A 14,811-nucleotide genomic window follows, 5' to 3' on the forward strand; every position below is an offset into this window, starting at 1 on the left:
CATCAGTTGTCCTCTGTAGCAGTGATGTCCTTAGAGCAGTTCATTTTCTGATCCAGGATCCAATCCAGGATCATACACTCCCTTCCTCAGCTTTTTGTTTTTCAGCACATTGACATTTTTGACGAGTATAGGCCAGTCAGTTGTTTTGTAGATTGTCCCTCGGTTTTTGGTTTGTCTGATTGTTTCCTCATGACTAGTTTCAGGTTATGCATTTTTGGCAGGAATAATACATAAGTGATGTTGTGTCCTCAGTGCATCACATCAGGAGGCACATGATGTCAGTTTATCCCATTATTGGTGATGTTAACTTTGATCACTTGGTGTCCGCCAGATTTCTCCACTGTGAAGGTACCTTTTTTCCCTTTGTAATTCATAAGTAATTTGTTCAGATATATTTTGAGACTGTATAAATATCCTGTTCCCCAAGAAACTTTCATGTGATGGTTTTAGCATCCATTGATGATTCTTGCATGAATCATTATAACTATGGTGGTTACAAAATAGTCACTTTCTGTTTCTACTATTCCTTCCATAATTTCTTTCTCTTAAATGGGATTATGTAAGCAGGTAGCTAGTGTTTCAAGAAGCAAAGTGATTGTGTTCTTCATGCAGTCAACAGGTTTTTTTAGTGCCCGCTCTCCACAGCTTTCTAGGAAAGTGCAGTGGGTGCGAAGGGTTATGATACCCTTGTCTTTACTGTGATGTAAGAGATGATGCAGACATTTGGATACCAGTGTGAGGCGTTACATAATTAAGTGGCAAATGAATTGAATGAGCAGTAAATGGCTTAGGAATTCATAGGAGGGAGAGATTATCCTGGGCTGTAAGATTTCATGGGAAGATATCAAATTGAACTGAGCCGTGAAAAATTTCGGATATAAGTGAACAATGTGGAAGGCATTCCAGGATGGCACATGTCATGTGATTATACAGAAATAATAAATTTGGTATACTTAATGTGTACTAAAGGTGGTAAAGAAGAATTTGAGGTATATAATAATTTGTGGGGATTAATAGATTGTAATGTTGCAAAGGTGGTTTGGGAACAGATTGGAGAAAGACTTGAATGTCAAGCTAAGGAATTTGGACTTAACAGTGGAGTTTTTTTGGAAATTTTTAAGTGGATGACAATGTGACAGAATATTTTAAGAAGATTAGGATGAAAATGATATATAAATGTAGAATTGGGAGGTTGTTTGCTAGAAGCAGGGGAGAACCTGGAAATTTTTGAGTAAAGCGATAGGCTAGAAATGAATAGATTGAGGAGGTGACAGATTTTGTTTTCGGTAATATTAGAGATTTTTATAGTTGGAAGCAGCCTTAGAGATCATTTCACATGTGAGGGAAATTGAGTGTGAGATCATCACAGAATTGTGTTTAGAGATATACAGGTTTAGAGCTTGAGCAGGAACTCCGAACTGGAGATCGAGATTGGACGTGTGGTAGCACGTACTGAGGATTAAGTGTTGGGAGTCCAGAGAACAAACATCTCAGAGCCAAAGGACAAGTCTTCAAAAACAAACTGGTACGTAGGTGTGGGAAACGAAGAAGTCTAATTTAAGAAACTTGGCATCAAAAGAAAGAAGAAATGTGGAGTGGGAGAATTTTGCTTCAAGCTGTTGAAGGGGAGAAGACTGGAGCATCGGAGTTCTTGGATATGGAGAGACTGCGGAATTGAGAACGACTGAGAATTAACGGTAGAACAGAGGCACGTTCTCATTTGCCGGAGATGCCATGGTGAATGATGGTAGTGACTGTGTGCTTGGTTCAGTTCTAGTGCATTTACATGTTTTAGTTCGTGGTCACAAACTAATGAGCCGGATACTACGATTCTCCTCTGTTTTACGAGTGGGGAAACCAAGGCACAGAGACTTAGTGATCTGTCCAGATGAACATAGCTAGTAAGTGGCCTAGCTGGAACAGTATTCAGGCAGTGTGGCTTCAGGCTGAGCCCTTGACTTCTCTGTAGATCTGCTCCTGAGGCACAATGAATGGATCAAGATGCAGTAAACACACTGAAAATGAGGGGATTCAAGTAAATTGCCTCAGTGTTTGTAAAGCTATAGTCCTTTAAATTTTAGCTCTTGCTTTATTTATAATTAAAATGAAGGAGCTGGCAGTAATACCTCCTGAGATTCTTTAGTTCTAAAACTATTACAAATCTAATAATTAAACCGTGCATCTTCTGGAAACGTGATGAAGAGACTCGGAGTAGCCCTTTTTGGGTGTATACTAAGAAATGGGCAAGTGAGGAAAAAGATAGCTCAGTAGGAGTTGGCCTGAATGTGCGATTTGCCGTTTGTGTTTGTCTTGAAGTGCTGCTTTGCAGCTTGGGCAAAGATGCGGAAAAAACATCTGTAGTTATGTGTTGTGTTGAGAATTGGCTCCTCCAAAAAGCAAGGAGAGGAGGGGAGACCGGAGTGGAAAATCCGTGTTTAAGTGATTTTTCAACTCTGAAACATGGTTAGGTAGAAATTGAAGTCATGTGAACATTACTCTGTGCTAACTGGAAGAGTTTCAGCATATTTGTGAGTTGCTTAAGGTGGTCCCATACCTAAGGTTAATTGTTACTTCGAAATATAGGCAGTTAGTTCCCTATAATATGTTCCAGAGAACGTGTAGTCAAGTTAATTGTGCTGAAGAAGTTATATATGCCACGTTCTTTTTATTTCTCTTACATGGGCATTAATGATACATCACCAGCATCTCAACATGTTCGTCGATTTTTTTTTTTTCTTTGACAAACACTCATTTGACAAGTTTAAACTAGGCAATTTCTGACTAGATGTACCAATGCTAGTTTATCTCAGAATCCATTTCTTTATTTCAGCTGAGTTAAGTCTTTTAACCTCTGCTAGTATCTGTGCTCATTTTTGGGTTTTCTACTTAACTTATTTCATTTTTACTCTTAACCACACAAATATAGTACTACTATATGAAGGGGACACGAACAGGGCCATTATACAGTAGTCTTAATGTGCCCTGGTGCAGGAAATCTCAGTTTTTTCTATCAAATGGGACTTGGGAATGTTACTAACATAATGTGCAAAACATAATGTGCAAACTACATTTGCACGATAATTGCTATTACCCGTTTGTTCGTTGAATTCTCTGACAGGAAGGTGAGAGAATGGTTTAGGGTTCTGTGGGATCAAAGTAACCATCTTCAGTCTCACAGAATGTATTCCTTTTTGTGGTTCTGAAAGCCTTACTGTGTGGTCTAGTCATCAGGGGTTTTTTTGTTCACTGTGCTTTTAGCAGTTTGCCGAACTGCGTAAGCAGTAACATTTTTTTTTTTTTTAAAGCAAAGTTATTTCCTACTCAAGTGAACATTTCAGTGCTATGGTATAGGCAGCCAGAACCTATTTTTTTTTTTAATGTTGAAGGTTTCAGATGAAATACATTTTTATGGAGAATTGGGGCTGGTTTATCATAGTTGCTAGTACCCTGGTTTTAAGATGAGAATAGTAAACATCCGGGCAATATCTTTGGTAAAGCAAAGTGGCGTAAGTAAACTATCAGAGCACACGAATGGAGGAACTTCTTTGAGATGAAAGTAACTGATTATTGGCTTTAGAAGTAATTTCACAAAATTGAAGCCGACATAGAAAAGCTAAATGCTTTTCTCTTACTTGGTTAGTATATTCTTCCTAGCTCTGGAAGAATGGTCCCTTTGAGGAAACTGAGATCCAAAGGAATTCGGTAGATTTCTCTAGACCACAAAGCAAAACTTAGGGTGTGATATGGCTCTTGTGCCTTGCCATAAGAAAAAACTCTGGTCTTATTTTAGAAAATATGAAAACATTTCAGAATTCACAGGGATTGGCTTTTCTTTCACATTTATTTCTAAATAAAATAACTTTAAATTCATGGTTATACTAGAGAAAAAAAGTTCTGCTACTTTCTAATTTTAAGGATTTTTAAATTGTAGATCATTTTGTTAAAGCCTCAAAAATATCCACATAAGGTTTATCAGTACAGAATTCAGCATTCAAAACTGTATGTTATTTGCTACCTCTGACTTAGGTGTAAAAAATTAGTTGGGATGCATTTGATCCCTGCACACATGGAACAGATTAACAAGTAAACAAACGTTTAGTTATAAAACATCGTGAAGAAAATGGGCTGTGGCGATAAAGAAGAGGGTAACTATGTAGGCCAAGAAGGGGGTCTCTGAGTAAGTAATACTTGTAACGATGTTTAGACTGGGACTTGAAGAGTGAGAAGGTGCTCGTGACAAAAGTGGGCTGAAGAGCATTCCAGGCAAAGGGGATGGCTGTAGAATATTGTTTCTTTATAGGACCAGATAGTCAATATTTTCAACTTCCTGAGCCGTATGTTCTCTGTCGGCAGTCCCTCAGCCCTCTCCTGTTGTAACACCGGAGGAGCAGTAGACCATATGTAATGAATGGATGTGGCAGTTTTCCAGTACAACTTTATTTTAGAAAGACAGCAGGCCATCCTTTGCCAATCCCTGGAATAGAGAAATTGAAAACAAAGCCTGTTGTGAATGGGGAATTAAGTATTGGCAGTGGGGAAGAATGGGACAAGATGAGGTTTGGAGAGAGGCATTGAAACCATGGTGTAAAGGTTTCATACTTAATTATATGTGCATTAGGAAGTCATTCAAGAATTTTAAGCAAGACAGAGACGTGATCTGATGCAGATTTTTAAAATACTACTCTGGTTGCTATGTGGTGACTAAATCAGAGGGCCCAAGAGTTGAAGTGAGCAGAGCAGGAAGGAGGAATCTAGTAATTCAGGTGAGCGACAGTGGTGATTTACACGAGTGTAGTGACATTGGGGATAGAGACATTTCAGATTCAGGATACTTTGAAAATAGAAAGATTGTTACCTCTGAATAGACTGTGTAGGGAATGAGGAGGAGGAATCCAAGATGACTTCTAGGTTTTTGGTTCTTGAACAGCAAGGTGTTTCTATTTTTTTCAACATAGGTTTGGGGTAGAAAAAGGAGTTTCCATTTGAATATATTAATCTTAAGATGCCAGTGAAATTGGATACGCAAGTCTAGTTCTCTGAGAAATTTTGACTGGAAATGTAAATTTGGGAATTGTGAGCATGTAGATGCTACATAAAGCTTTGGAAGTAGATAAATTCACACAGAAGAAAACAAATGGGGACTTCAGATTTAACCCTGAGGAATTTAAATGTTTCATGTAGATTTAAGGATTGCAATGGAAACTGAAAAATAGCCAGGTACTTTAAGACTCAGCTCTCACCTTAAGTTATAAAATCATTTAATGTCAACATTTATTTAGCAGTTTTGTTTTTCATAATCATTTTGTCTGTGTGTATATATGTGTGCGTGTGTGTGTGTGTGTAATGGCTAAAGACTGTTTTTTTAAATTAATTTACTTTTTTTAACATTTATTCATTATTGAGAGATAGAAACTGAGCATGAGCAGGGGAGGGGCAGAGAGAGAGGGAGACACAGAATCGGAAGCAGGCTCCAGGCTCTGAGCCGTCAGCACAGAGCCCGACGTGGGGCTTGAACTCACAAACCGTGAGATCATGACCTGAGCTGAAGTCGGATGCCCAACCGACTGAGCCACCCAGGTGCCCCTAAAGACTACTTTAAATTTCAGTGTAGTGCCAGTCAGTTCTGTTACTTGTGGGCAGGGTTAGGTAAGGTTAGAACCATCCTGTTTTTAATTTTTTTTCCCCTCCTTCAGCTTTATTGAGGTGTAGCTGACAAAATTGTTAAGATACTAATGTGTTTGGGTTTTTTTGGAGTCATCTTTTAGAAGATTGCTGTTTGGGATTTAAACTTGACAGAAAGCCTTTAAGCTCATAGTAAAGTAACTGAGGACTTCTTTTTCTTCTTTATCCACTACTGAACACTCCATATTTAATAATAAATAACCTAGAAGTAGCTGCAGTGGAAAAAGTACTGGGTAGAAAGAAGGGAGAACTGGGCTTTAGGCCTAATTCTACCACTAACAGTCTTGAACAAATTACTAGACTTTCTCCTGGATTTCAGATTATTAATTTATAAAATGAGATTGGGATTGTTTTTGTTAATAATCTCAGTGAGCTTTAAAATTGTATAATGGCTTGTGTGTCGATAATTTTGGTTTATTAAGACTTAGGAAGATTATAGTTTTAAAGTTTATCATTGTTCTTTCCTGTGCCATAATAAGTATTTAGAATAAAAACATTTTCTTTTTCAAAAATATTTATTTATATTTAGGAAGGAGAGAGAAAAGTCCCAAGCAGGATCCGCACTGTCAGCGCAGAGCCTAACATGGGGCTCGAACTCATAAACCGTGAGATCGTGACCTGAGCCAAAATCAAGAGTTGGACACTTAACCAACTGAGCGACCCGGGCGCCCCTCCCTCCTTTTTAAAATGTTTATTTATTTTTGAGAGAGAAAAACATTTTTAATTGTTTCTTAAAATCAGGGGAGAAACTCCTATTTTAATGTGGCAAGAATTTTATTCTAATTTCGTGATGCTTAATAGTTTCTTAGATTAGCCTTATGCTTAATTTCCCCTCTTTCTCTCAAATTATTAACTCTATAGTAAGAATTGAGTAATGTGGGGGCCTCATAAATGAGCTAATTCTTGTGCTTTGAAAGTTTGAACAAAAAAGATACTGACTTTTCAGCTCTACTAGAAACAACTTCTTACTGCTAAAAAGAACATTTATTTAAAGTCTTTCTGTGAGCACTGGGTGTTATATGTAAGTGAGGAGTCACTACATACTCCTGAAACGAATATTACACTCTATGTTAACTAACTGGAATTTAAATTAAAAAAAGAAAAGAAAAAGAAAAAAAGGATTTGTCCTGTAGATATATTTAAATATGTATATGAAGAGTATGCTACTGTTTATTGTAGTATTGTATTTAAATGCCAAAAAGGCTGAAAACTCTCTAAATGTTAACTAATAGACTGTTCAATAAATGGAATTATATCCACACAATGAAAAAAAAATCCATCCATATAACCTGTGTTTTTCAAATAATATCTTACTTTGGAAGGAAGGCAGATTAGTCAGATTAGAGGTTCCTCCTGCTCACTTTTCATTCATTTAGAAAACTACTAAGGACCTATCATGTGCCAGGCACTCCTCTAATAAGCATTTACGTTATATCAAAGGTCCTTGCCCTTGCCTTTGGGGAACTTAAGTTTTGGACTTAAGCACTTGAAAAACTGAAGCTTTGAAGAATAGTTTGAATTTTTAAATGGCTTTCTTGTTTGAGGTTTTTTGTTTTGTTTGTATGTTTGGTAAATTGAAAAGTCTTTCTGTAAAGTAACACACTACTGTTTATTTTTTGTATGTAGGGTTTCCTTTGCTGAAAATGGTATCTCTGGGTAAACTATTCTTTCAATATATTGATTTTTCTTCCCATTTTTAAAGAGAGAATGAGAAGAGCCAGAATTTTAAATACTGTGTATTCACCAGTAAATTAAAGTGTTTCTGTGAGGGTACTAATTGCATGTGAAAATGAAGTTGGTATTTCCTGGTAAGTTCTGGACTATTTTATAAGTCAGTTATTTAAACAGACTTGACTTTTTATAAGAAAGCTTTTTAGTGCTTTTCTTTCTAGGCAAATGTGGATGAATGTAGGTTTTTTTTTTTTTTTTAATGGCATTTATGTTCAAAATATAAATATAATGATTGCAGTGAGTTACAAGAGGACATTGATAGAAACACTCAGGAATAAGATTTTCCTTAGCAAAGACATTTCATTTCAGAGGCCCACAGATACTGAGTCTCTTGTGTTTCATCTGCCAAAAAAATAATTAAGACACCATGCCTGTCAGCAAGACTCTCCCAGTTTTAGTGGAGGTAATCAGATTTGAAGGAGAATTATTTTGCCTGAAGAATTCAGGGCAGAGTAGAAAGAGGAGGTCATTTTCGACGAGCCTTAGATAATTATTAAAGATTCATCGTGTGAACAAAGGCGATAGTCCAGAAAGTGGTGTGAGTTAAAAAAGGCAGGTAGGTACGATGAGCACAGTCAGGTATGGTCAGTGTAGATGGAATATAAAAGGTGTCTGATGACATTTTTTGGGAATGAGAGTGTTAAAGTTAGTTGGACTCGTTTTTGAAAAACATGGTAGGGGACTTGGGTTTTATCCTGTGGGTGGTGGGAACCATTGGTTTTAACCTTCTAAAAGAGACTGACCGGAGTGGAGGTGGAGTGAAAGATTTAGTAGGCATTCCTTCTTCGGTGCTTCATTGCTGGGCATCTTTCGTTCGCCTGCCATCTTGTCTTGTCCTTTTTTTCTAACTGAAAAGTTGTTGAAAGAAACAGAATCCATTTCATTGAATATTGCTTGGGGTGATGATGAGGAAGAAGGCTCTGAGCTAGAGGTACAAACCCTTAATGAATATGTTTTGGAAGGGTGGCTTGAATAGGAATAGAGTAATCCCCAAAGAGGAAGAGATTACTGGGGATAGCGTAGGGAACAGAGACCATTAGAGAGTCAGGAAGATAGCAACCATGGGATATGAGGGGAGTAGGAACTTGAGTAGCTACTACTTTGAAAGGATTGGCAGAGAAACCATGTTGGGGGAGCGCCAGGCTTAAAGCTTGGCCTAGGTTAGTTGGTAAATTCACCCATGTGTTACCTATCGGCTGTTACCGCTTAAATTGTTAAGTAGCCTGTAAGCACTGTGAGGGCAGGTACCTACCTTTTCTGCTTTCTTGTCTTGTTGTAATGTCTAGTGATGTTTTTTTTAATTATAAAATAAGCAGATGAGCCAAGGGTAAGACCTGTTTTATTCATCTTCATGTCTCCTTCTCCTTCATATAGTTGGCACTCAGTAATTGTCGATTGAAATGAATCCCTGAGAATACTAGCAGTCAAATGGAAACCATGCTTTATATCCACGAACTGCCAAATTCTGTTTTGTCTTCCACATGTGCAGTGATACTTACACCTACCCAAGTTAATTGCTGAATCCAAACCCTGTTTAAGCAGTGTATTTCACCATTTAAAAGCACAGTGTAATTTCTGGGTTGTATATCTCTCATTTTTTGAGATGATTCTGCTGGCAGCCAGATCGTGTGATCCTGTGGAACCGTGGACTTTTTTCCTCCACGTTAACTCAAGAAACGAAAAGACTGATTGCCATATTGCCATGCTTTGTATATGTCTTACTACTTATTCTGTGAGTGGCCCTGTTGTTCAGAGTTTATGATAGTGCTATAATGGTTTTTTATGCATATCTTTTGTTTTAACCATTGTGAATGGAATACTCTACAAATGTTAGATAATTCATGTCCTTCTGTGGTACACTTAGGCTCCATTAAGCAAAAAGCTACCAGTTTTCATGGTACTCCTTTGTGCTCAAAGAGAAATCAGGCTTTTTCTAAGGTGTATTATTTTTTTAAGTTAATAATACTGTGAATTTATTTTTTAAAAATGAAGCCAAATTTAGACAGTTTGTTACTTAAATATGTAGCAGATATTCTTCATGCATGAAATTAAAAAGTATGTTGTCCTAATTCCCACTCTGTGCCCCTACTTTGAGCCTCTCGTGATTCTCTAGTGCTTCCCATCATACTGTACTTTGTATCAAGGTCATATGAATGCTAATGTTAGGCTCCTCTTTTCTCCCTTCCCCCATAGAGACTGTAAAGTGGCTGAATTCATTTTGTATCCCCCATAGTGGCTAGCACCCTGGTTTGTTTGTCGGAAGTAATCATTAAATACTTGAACTGATAGTTCGAAGAAAGATTTTTATGTTACCCTTTTGAGTTAAGAGCTTCGTTTTGACACTTAAACAGCAAGTGAGGGAATATTGCCACTAGGAATGAGTTTTATGTTAAAATTACAAGTAATGTGCTCTTTGTAAAATGGTTAAACTTTTATTACTAACTATGTATACATTAGTAAAAATTACTTATAGAAAAGTCTTCTGATAGCAGTCAAGAAACAAGTTTTCCCTGTAGTCACTATCTTACTGTTTGGTCAGTGATACTGGTATGATTCCTCTGATCAAGACCGCCACCTTTATTCTAAAAGTTAGTGGAAAAAATGAGAAATAACACTGTCTAGGAAATATTGAAAGGTCAGTGATCTTTAGATCATTCAGGAATCTCTTGTCATTAGTCAATGCTTGGAAAGTTTAAGATCTCTACAAAAGTTAAGATGAATTCTCCCAACCTTGGTAGAAGTTTGCTTTGAAATACAAAATTCTGAGGTGGTTATACGTATTATGAGAGAGAGCAACATCTATTCACCAGCCATATATTGAATACACAGATAATAGGATATTAGCTGCATTACAAGTTCCTCAACCTGTAAAATAAAAGGAAACCTTCCAGTTACAGGGAGAAATAACTGTTTTAGAAGAAAGGAAAGCAAGAATCAAGTGGGAATTGAGGCTTAGGAAATAATTGTATAAAGTATTTAAACATACGTATGTATGTATGTTTTATGTTCCATGCTTTCAAAATCTCAAGCACTTGAAAATGCAGATTCTGATTCAATAGGGCTAACATAGGATCTGAGATTGTGCACTTCTCTCTCTCTCTTTTTTAATGTTTGTTTATTTTGAGAGACAGAGCAGAGGAGGGGCAGAGAGAGGGGGAGAGAGAGAATCCCAGGCAGGCTCTGTGCTGTCAGTGCGGAGCCTGATGCGGGGCTTGAACTCATGAACCGTGAGATCATGACCTGAGCCGAAACCAAGAGTCAGATACTTAACCGACTGAGCTGCCCAGGCACCCCTGAGATTGTGCATTTCTAATAAGTGCCCAGGTGATGATGATGATGAATCTTGACGATGACACTGCTCTGTGGACATTTATAGAGTAACAAGATCAAGTATCTGTGCTAATAATATTATGAATATGTAATACAAGTAACATTTTGATACTTGCAAATGCTTCTGTGGCATTTACTGTGGGCTGGGCCTTGTTATAAGCACTATTTGTATGTTAACTGATTTTATCCACACAGCAGCTCCTTGCAACAGGTGCTGTTACTGTTCCTCTTTTGTAAAAACTTGATGCACAAAGAAATTAAGTTACTCACGGTCACGTATCTATTAAGTGTTGGATCTGTCATTTGCATCAGGCAGGCATGCTTTCCAGCCTCTGCACTCTGGTGTTGCCACTATTCGCTCTGTGGAACTGTTGCATAAAAATAGCAAAACATAACACTATTTTTAATCTTTTAATTCAGGAATTCTCAGGAGAAAGGGAAGAGCTGTGGAGCTTTTTAAAAATTGTCCGATTAAGAGACATGTCTTCTGTACTCCATGGTTTGGCTTCTCTGGAGATCACTCCTGTAGGTAGCCACTTCTGTGCAGGTTTATATCACATCACTCTGGTGTGGTTGAAAGGTTTTTGAGATCTTCAAGAATAACTCTTTAATGACATTCCTGGGAAAAATAGGGTTTACCTAACTGGTAAAATTTGTAAAGTGACAAGCCCTCAAATCATGTGTGAGGGACTCTGAAAAAGTTCAAATGTTGTTAAGCGGGAACTTAAACGCTGTTTTGTGATCATGCAAATGTTGCACACTTATGTAAATAGTTCACTCAGATGAGATAAGCAATATTTGTTTTAGAATTTAGAGCCAGAGAGGTACTTTTTAGCAGGTCCTGTGGCTCTCAGGTTTTTTTTTCTTTTCCAAACAATGGGAAGCCCCACTTTTAAAATCCTACAAAACCAATATAAATCATTTGCTCAGTGAAATGGAGCCTGCCCTGCATTGGTGCTAAGACATCTTAGTGGAGCAGGATGTGAATGCCATTGTTCTTGTCAACCCCAGTGATATAACAGGTGAGAGGAGCTCTAGACCAGATAGGTTAAGTAACTTATTCAAAGTCCTAGTTACTAACTTCCCTGGAAAGTTGTTTTCAAATACTAATTTGATTAACTCTTGGGTGACTGTTAAAATCTGACAGATTTCTAGGAGGTTACAGCTTTTAAAGTTAGAGTTTCTCTGTGATATTTTTAGAATGTTCTTTGTGTAATTAGCATGTGCTCCATCACCCATTTTGTGTTTCTAATACACAATGTGTATTTCAATGCAAGATAGTGCTAAATACAATTTTCCATACTTCAGAGATTTGTCTGTATTTGAAATTGTCCTGCATTTTGAGACTTTTAAGAAGGGAGGCATTCATTTTCAGTAGTTCATATCATTGTTAATGATATGGCTCAGTTCTAGTTTCAGCGGACTTCGCAGCCAAAATCTTTATAATTAGTGTTAGCTGATGAATTTCTTTGTGTCACCTAAATATTTAATTAGGATTGGCTGGCTTGGATTTTGCCCAGACATTGAAACTTATAGAGGGCGAAAAAATCTTAATTAATGATTTAATCTGTGTGTGTGTGTGTGCCTGTGTGTGCCCGCCCCCCTCCCCCACCGGGTACTAGTGCTGTTAGAGGGTGGGGGGAACTGTGAGATCATTAATGTCCTTTGATTCTCCAACCAGCCAAGAGTTGCTGGCCCAGGGTTGGCCTCCTTGTCAATCCATGAAGGTATTTGGTTAAGAAAACTCAAGGCAAAGACTGGGAGTTTAGAGGCCTTGCTCATGCCTGCTGGCCTCTCCTGTCATCCTCCTTTCCATCCTTCTCTTCCTTTTGCCAATAATTTGATTGACTTGAGAATGTGTTTCCTGCAACTTGGACATTAATTTATCAGTGAACAGATTTTATCACAATGTTGAAAAATAAACATTTTCTTTTGACTTAGTAATTCCACTTTAATCTTTGCTAAGGATATAATTAAAAGGACAGGAAAAGCTGTGGTCACAGAAATGAAGAATGGAGTATGCCAACATGAATTATTCCAGAGTCATTCATAGGTTTACACTCTCGAAATAATAATTCTTTCATTGTTTGGCATTCAAGTTGGTTTTTTTTTTTTTTTTTTTTTTAAGAGATGATTTTTTATTTTTATTTTAGAGAGAGCATGCTAAGTGGGGGAGAGGGGCAGAGAGAGAGAGAGAATCCTAAGCAGGCCCCATGCTCAGCACAGAGCCCAACATTGGGCTCGATACCATGACCCTGGGCTGAAATCAAGAGTCAGATACTCAACTGACTGAGCCGCCCAGGCACCTCTCAAGTTAGTTTTAAAAATAAGCATTGTGGCATCATAGCTTATGGTTATGATATAATAAAATGGTCTAACTTGAGAATCATAATTGTTGCAAGTTCTTAAAAAGCCAATATCAATAAAAGTAGCCTTTTATTTTTATGTACAGTTTTATGAATTTTAGCCCATATATAGATTCATGTAAATGCTGTCATGATCAGTACAGAACATTTCTTCACCCCAAACACTCCTATTCATTTATAATCACATCGTCCTCCCACCCCAGTACCTGGCAACCACTGATCTGTTTCGTCACTATAGTTTTGTTTTCTCAAGAATATCACGTAAATGGAACAACACAGTCTATAACCTTTTGAGACCAATGTCTTTCATTCAACATAATTATTTTGAGATTGAACCAAGGTGTTGTATGTATCAGTAGTTTGTTCCTTTTCATTGCTGAATGGTATATCCTATTGTATGAATGTACCACAGTTTACATATCCATTTACGTGTTGTATGTAGTGTTTTATGATTATGAAGAGAGCTGTTGTAAACATGCACATATAGATTTTGTGTGAAGAGAAGTTTTCATTTCTCAAGAATAAATACCTAGGAGTGGGATTGCTGAGTCATATGGCAAGTGAATATTTAACTTCATAAGATACTGCCAAACTGTTTTCCTGTCAGGCTGTACCATTTTATATTCCCGCTAGCAATGTATATAAGAAGAGTTCTAGTTGCTTGGCATCTTTGCAAATACTTGATATTGTTAATATATTTTGTTTTAGCCATTATTGTAATGGGTGTGTAGTGGTATCTCATTTTAAAAGTTTCATTTCCTTAATGGCCAGTGTTGTCGGACATCTCTTTTCACGTGCAAAATATAACGTCTTTGGTGAAGTATCTATTCAGGTCTTTTGCCCATTTCTAAATTGCTTGCTTTCTTTACAGAGTTGTAAGAGTTCTTCTCTCCCTGTGTGTCTATATAGAGAGAGATGTGAGAGATTTATTCTGGATACAAATTATTTGGTATTTTCTCCCATTCTGTAGCTTGTTTACTGTTTAAACAGTCTTCAGAACAGAAGTTTTTAATTTTGATGAAGTTCAGTTTATTATTATTTTTTTAAATCAGTTTTAGGTTCATAGCAGAATTAAGGAGAAGGTGCAGACACTTTGTATATTTCCCACTGTCTCCCCCACCATCAGCATCCCATACCAGAGTGGTACATTTGTTACAATGATTAACCCACAGTGACTTATCATTATCACCCAAGGTCCAGATTTTATATTAGAGGTCACTCTTGGTGTTGTACATTCTGTGGATTTTAGTGAATGTATAATGAAATGTACCCACTATTGTAGTGCCATACGGAATAGTTTCACTCTCCTAAAAATCCTCCGTGCTCTGCCTGTTCATCTCTCCCTCCACCCTAATGCCCACTGATCTTTCTGTTGTCTCCTTAGTTTTGCCTTTTCCAGAATGTCATGTAGTTGGAATGATATCGTTAGATAGCCTTTTCAGATTGTGTTCTTGCACTTGATAATATGCATTTAAGGTGCCTCCATCTCTTTTCATGGCTTTAATGCCTCATTTCTTTTTAGTACTGAAGAATATTCTATTGTTTGGATGCACCACAGTTTATTGTTTCACCTACTGAAGGACATTTTGATGGCTTCCAAGTTTTGGACTTTATGAATAAAGCTACTGTAAACATCTGAACGTGGGATTTTGTGTGGACATAAATTGTTAACTCCTTTGGTACTTCTACCAAGGAGCATCAT

General features: G+C 37.3%; 1 protein-coding gene across 3 annotated transcripts in view; it reads left to right on the plus strand.

The window, feature by feature from the left end:
• The window catches only part of CUL3 (cullin 3), a 94,699-nt gene that overhangs the window by 22,401 nt on the left and 57,487 nt on the right, over positions 1–14,811 (plus strand). The window contains exon 1 of one of the 3 annotated variants that reach the window (XM_019445777.2): positions 286–348. The exons of the other annotated variants lie outside the window; for them this stretch is intronic. Within the exon in view, the coding sequence (XP_019301322.1) occupies positions 301–348 (48 nt within the window). The 5' untranslated portion in view covers positions 286–300. Of the gene's footprint in view, positions 1–285; positions 349–14,811 lie in introns of those variants that run through there. 3 annotated transcript variants of the gene reach the window in all.

Source organism: Panthera pardus, unplaced genomic scaffold (genome assembly GCF_024362965.1).
Source record: "Panthera pardus isolate Hobbes unplaced genomic scaffold, ASM2436296v1 HiC_scaffold_10, whole genome shotgun sequence".
Taxonomy (NCBI): Eukaryota; Metazoa; Chordata; class Mammalia; order Carnivora; family Felidae; genus Panthera; species Panthera pardus.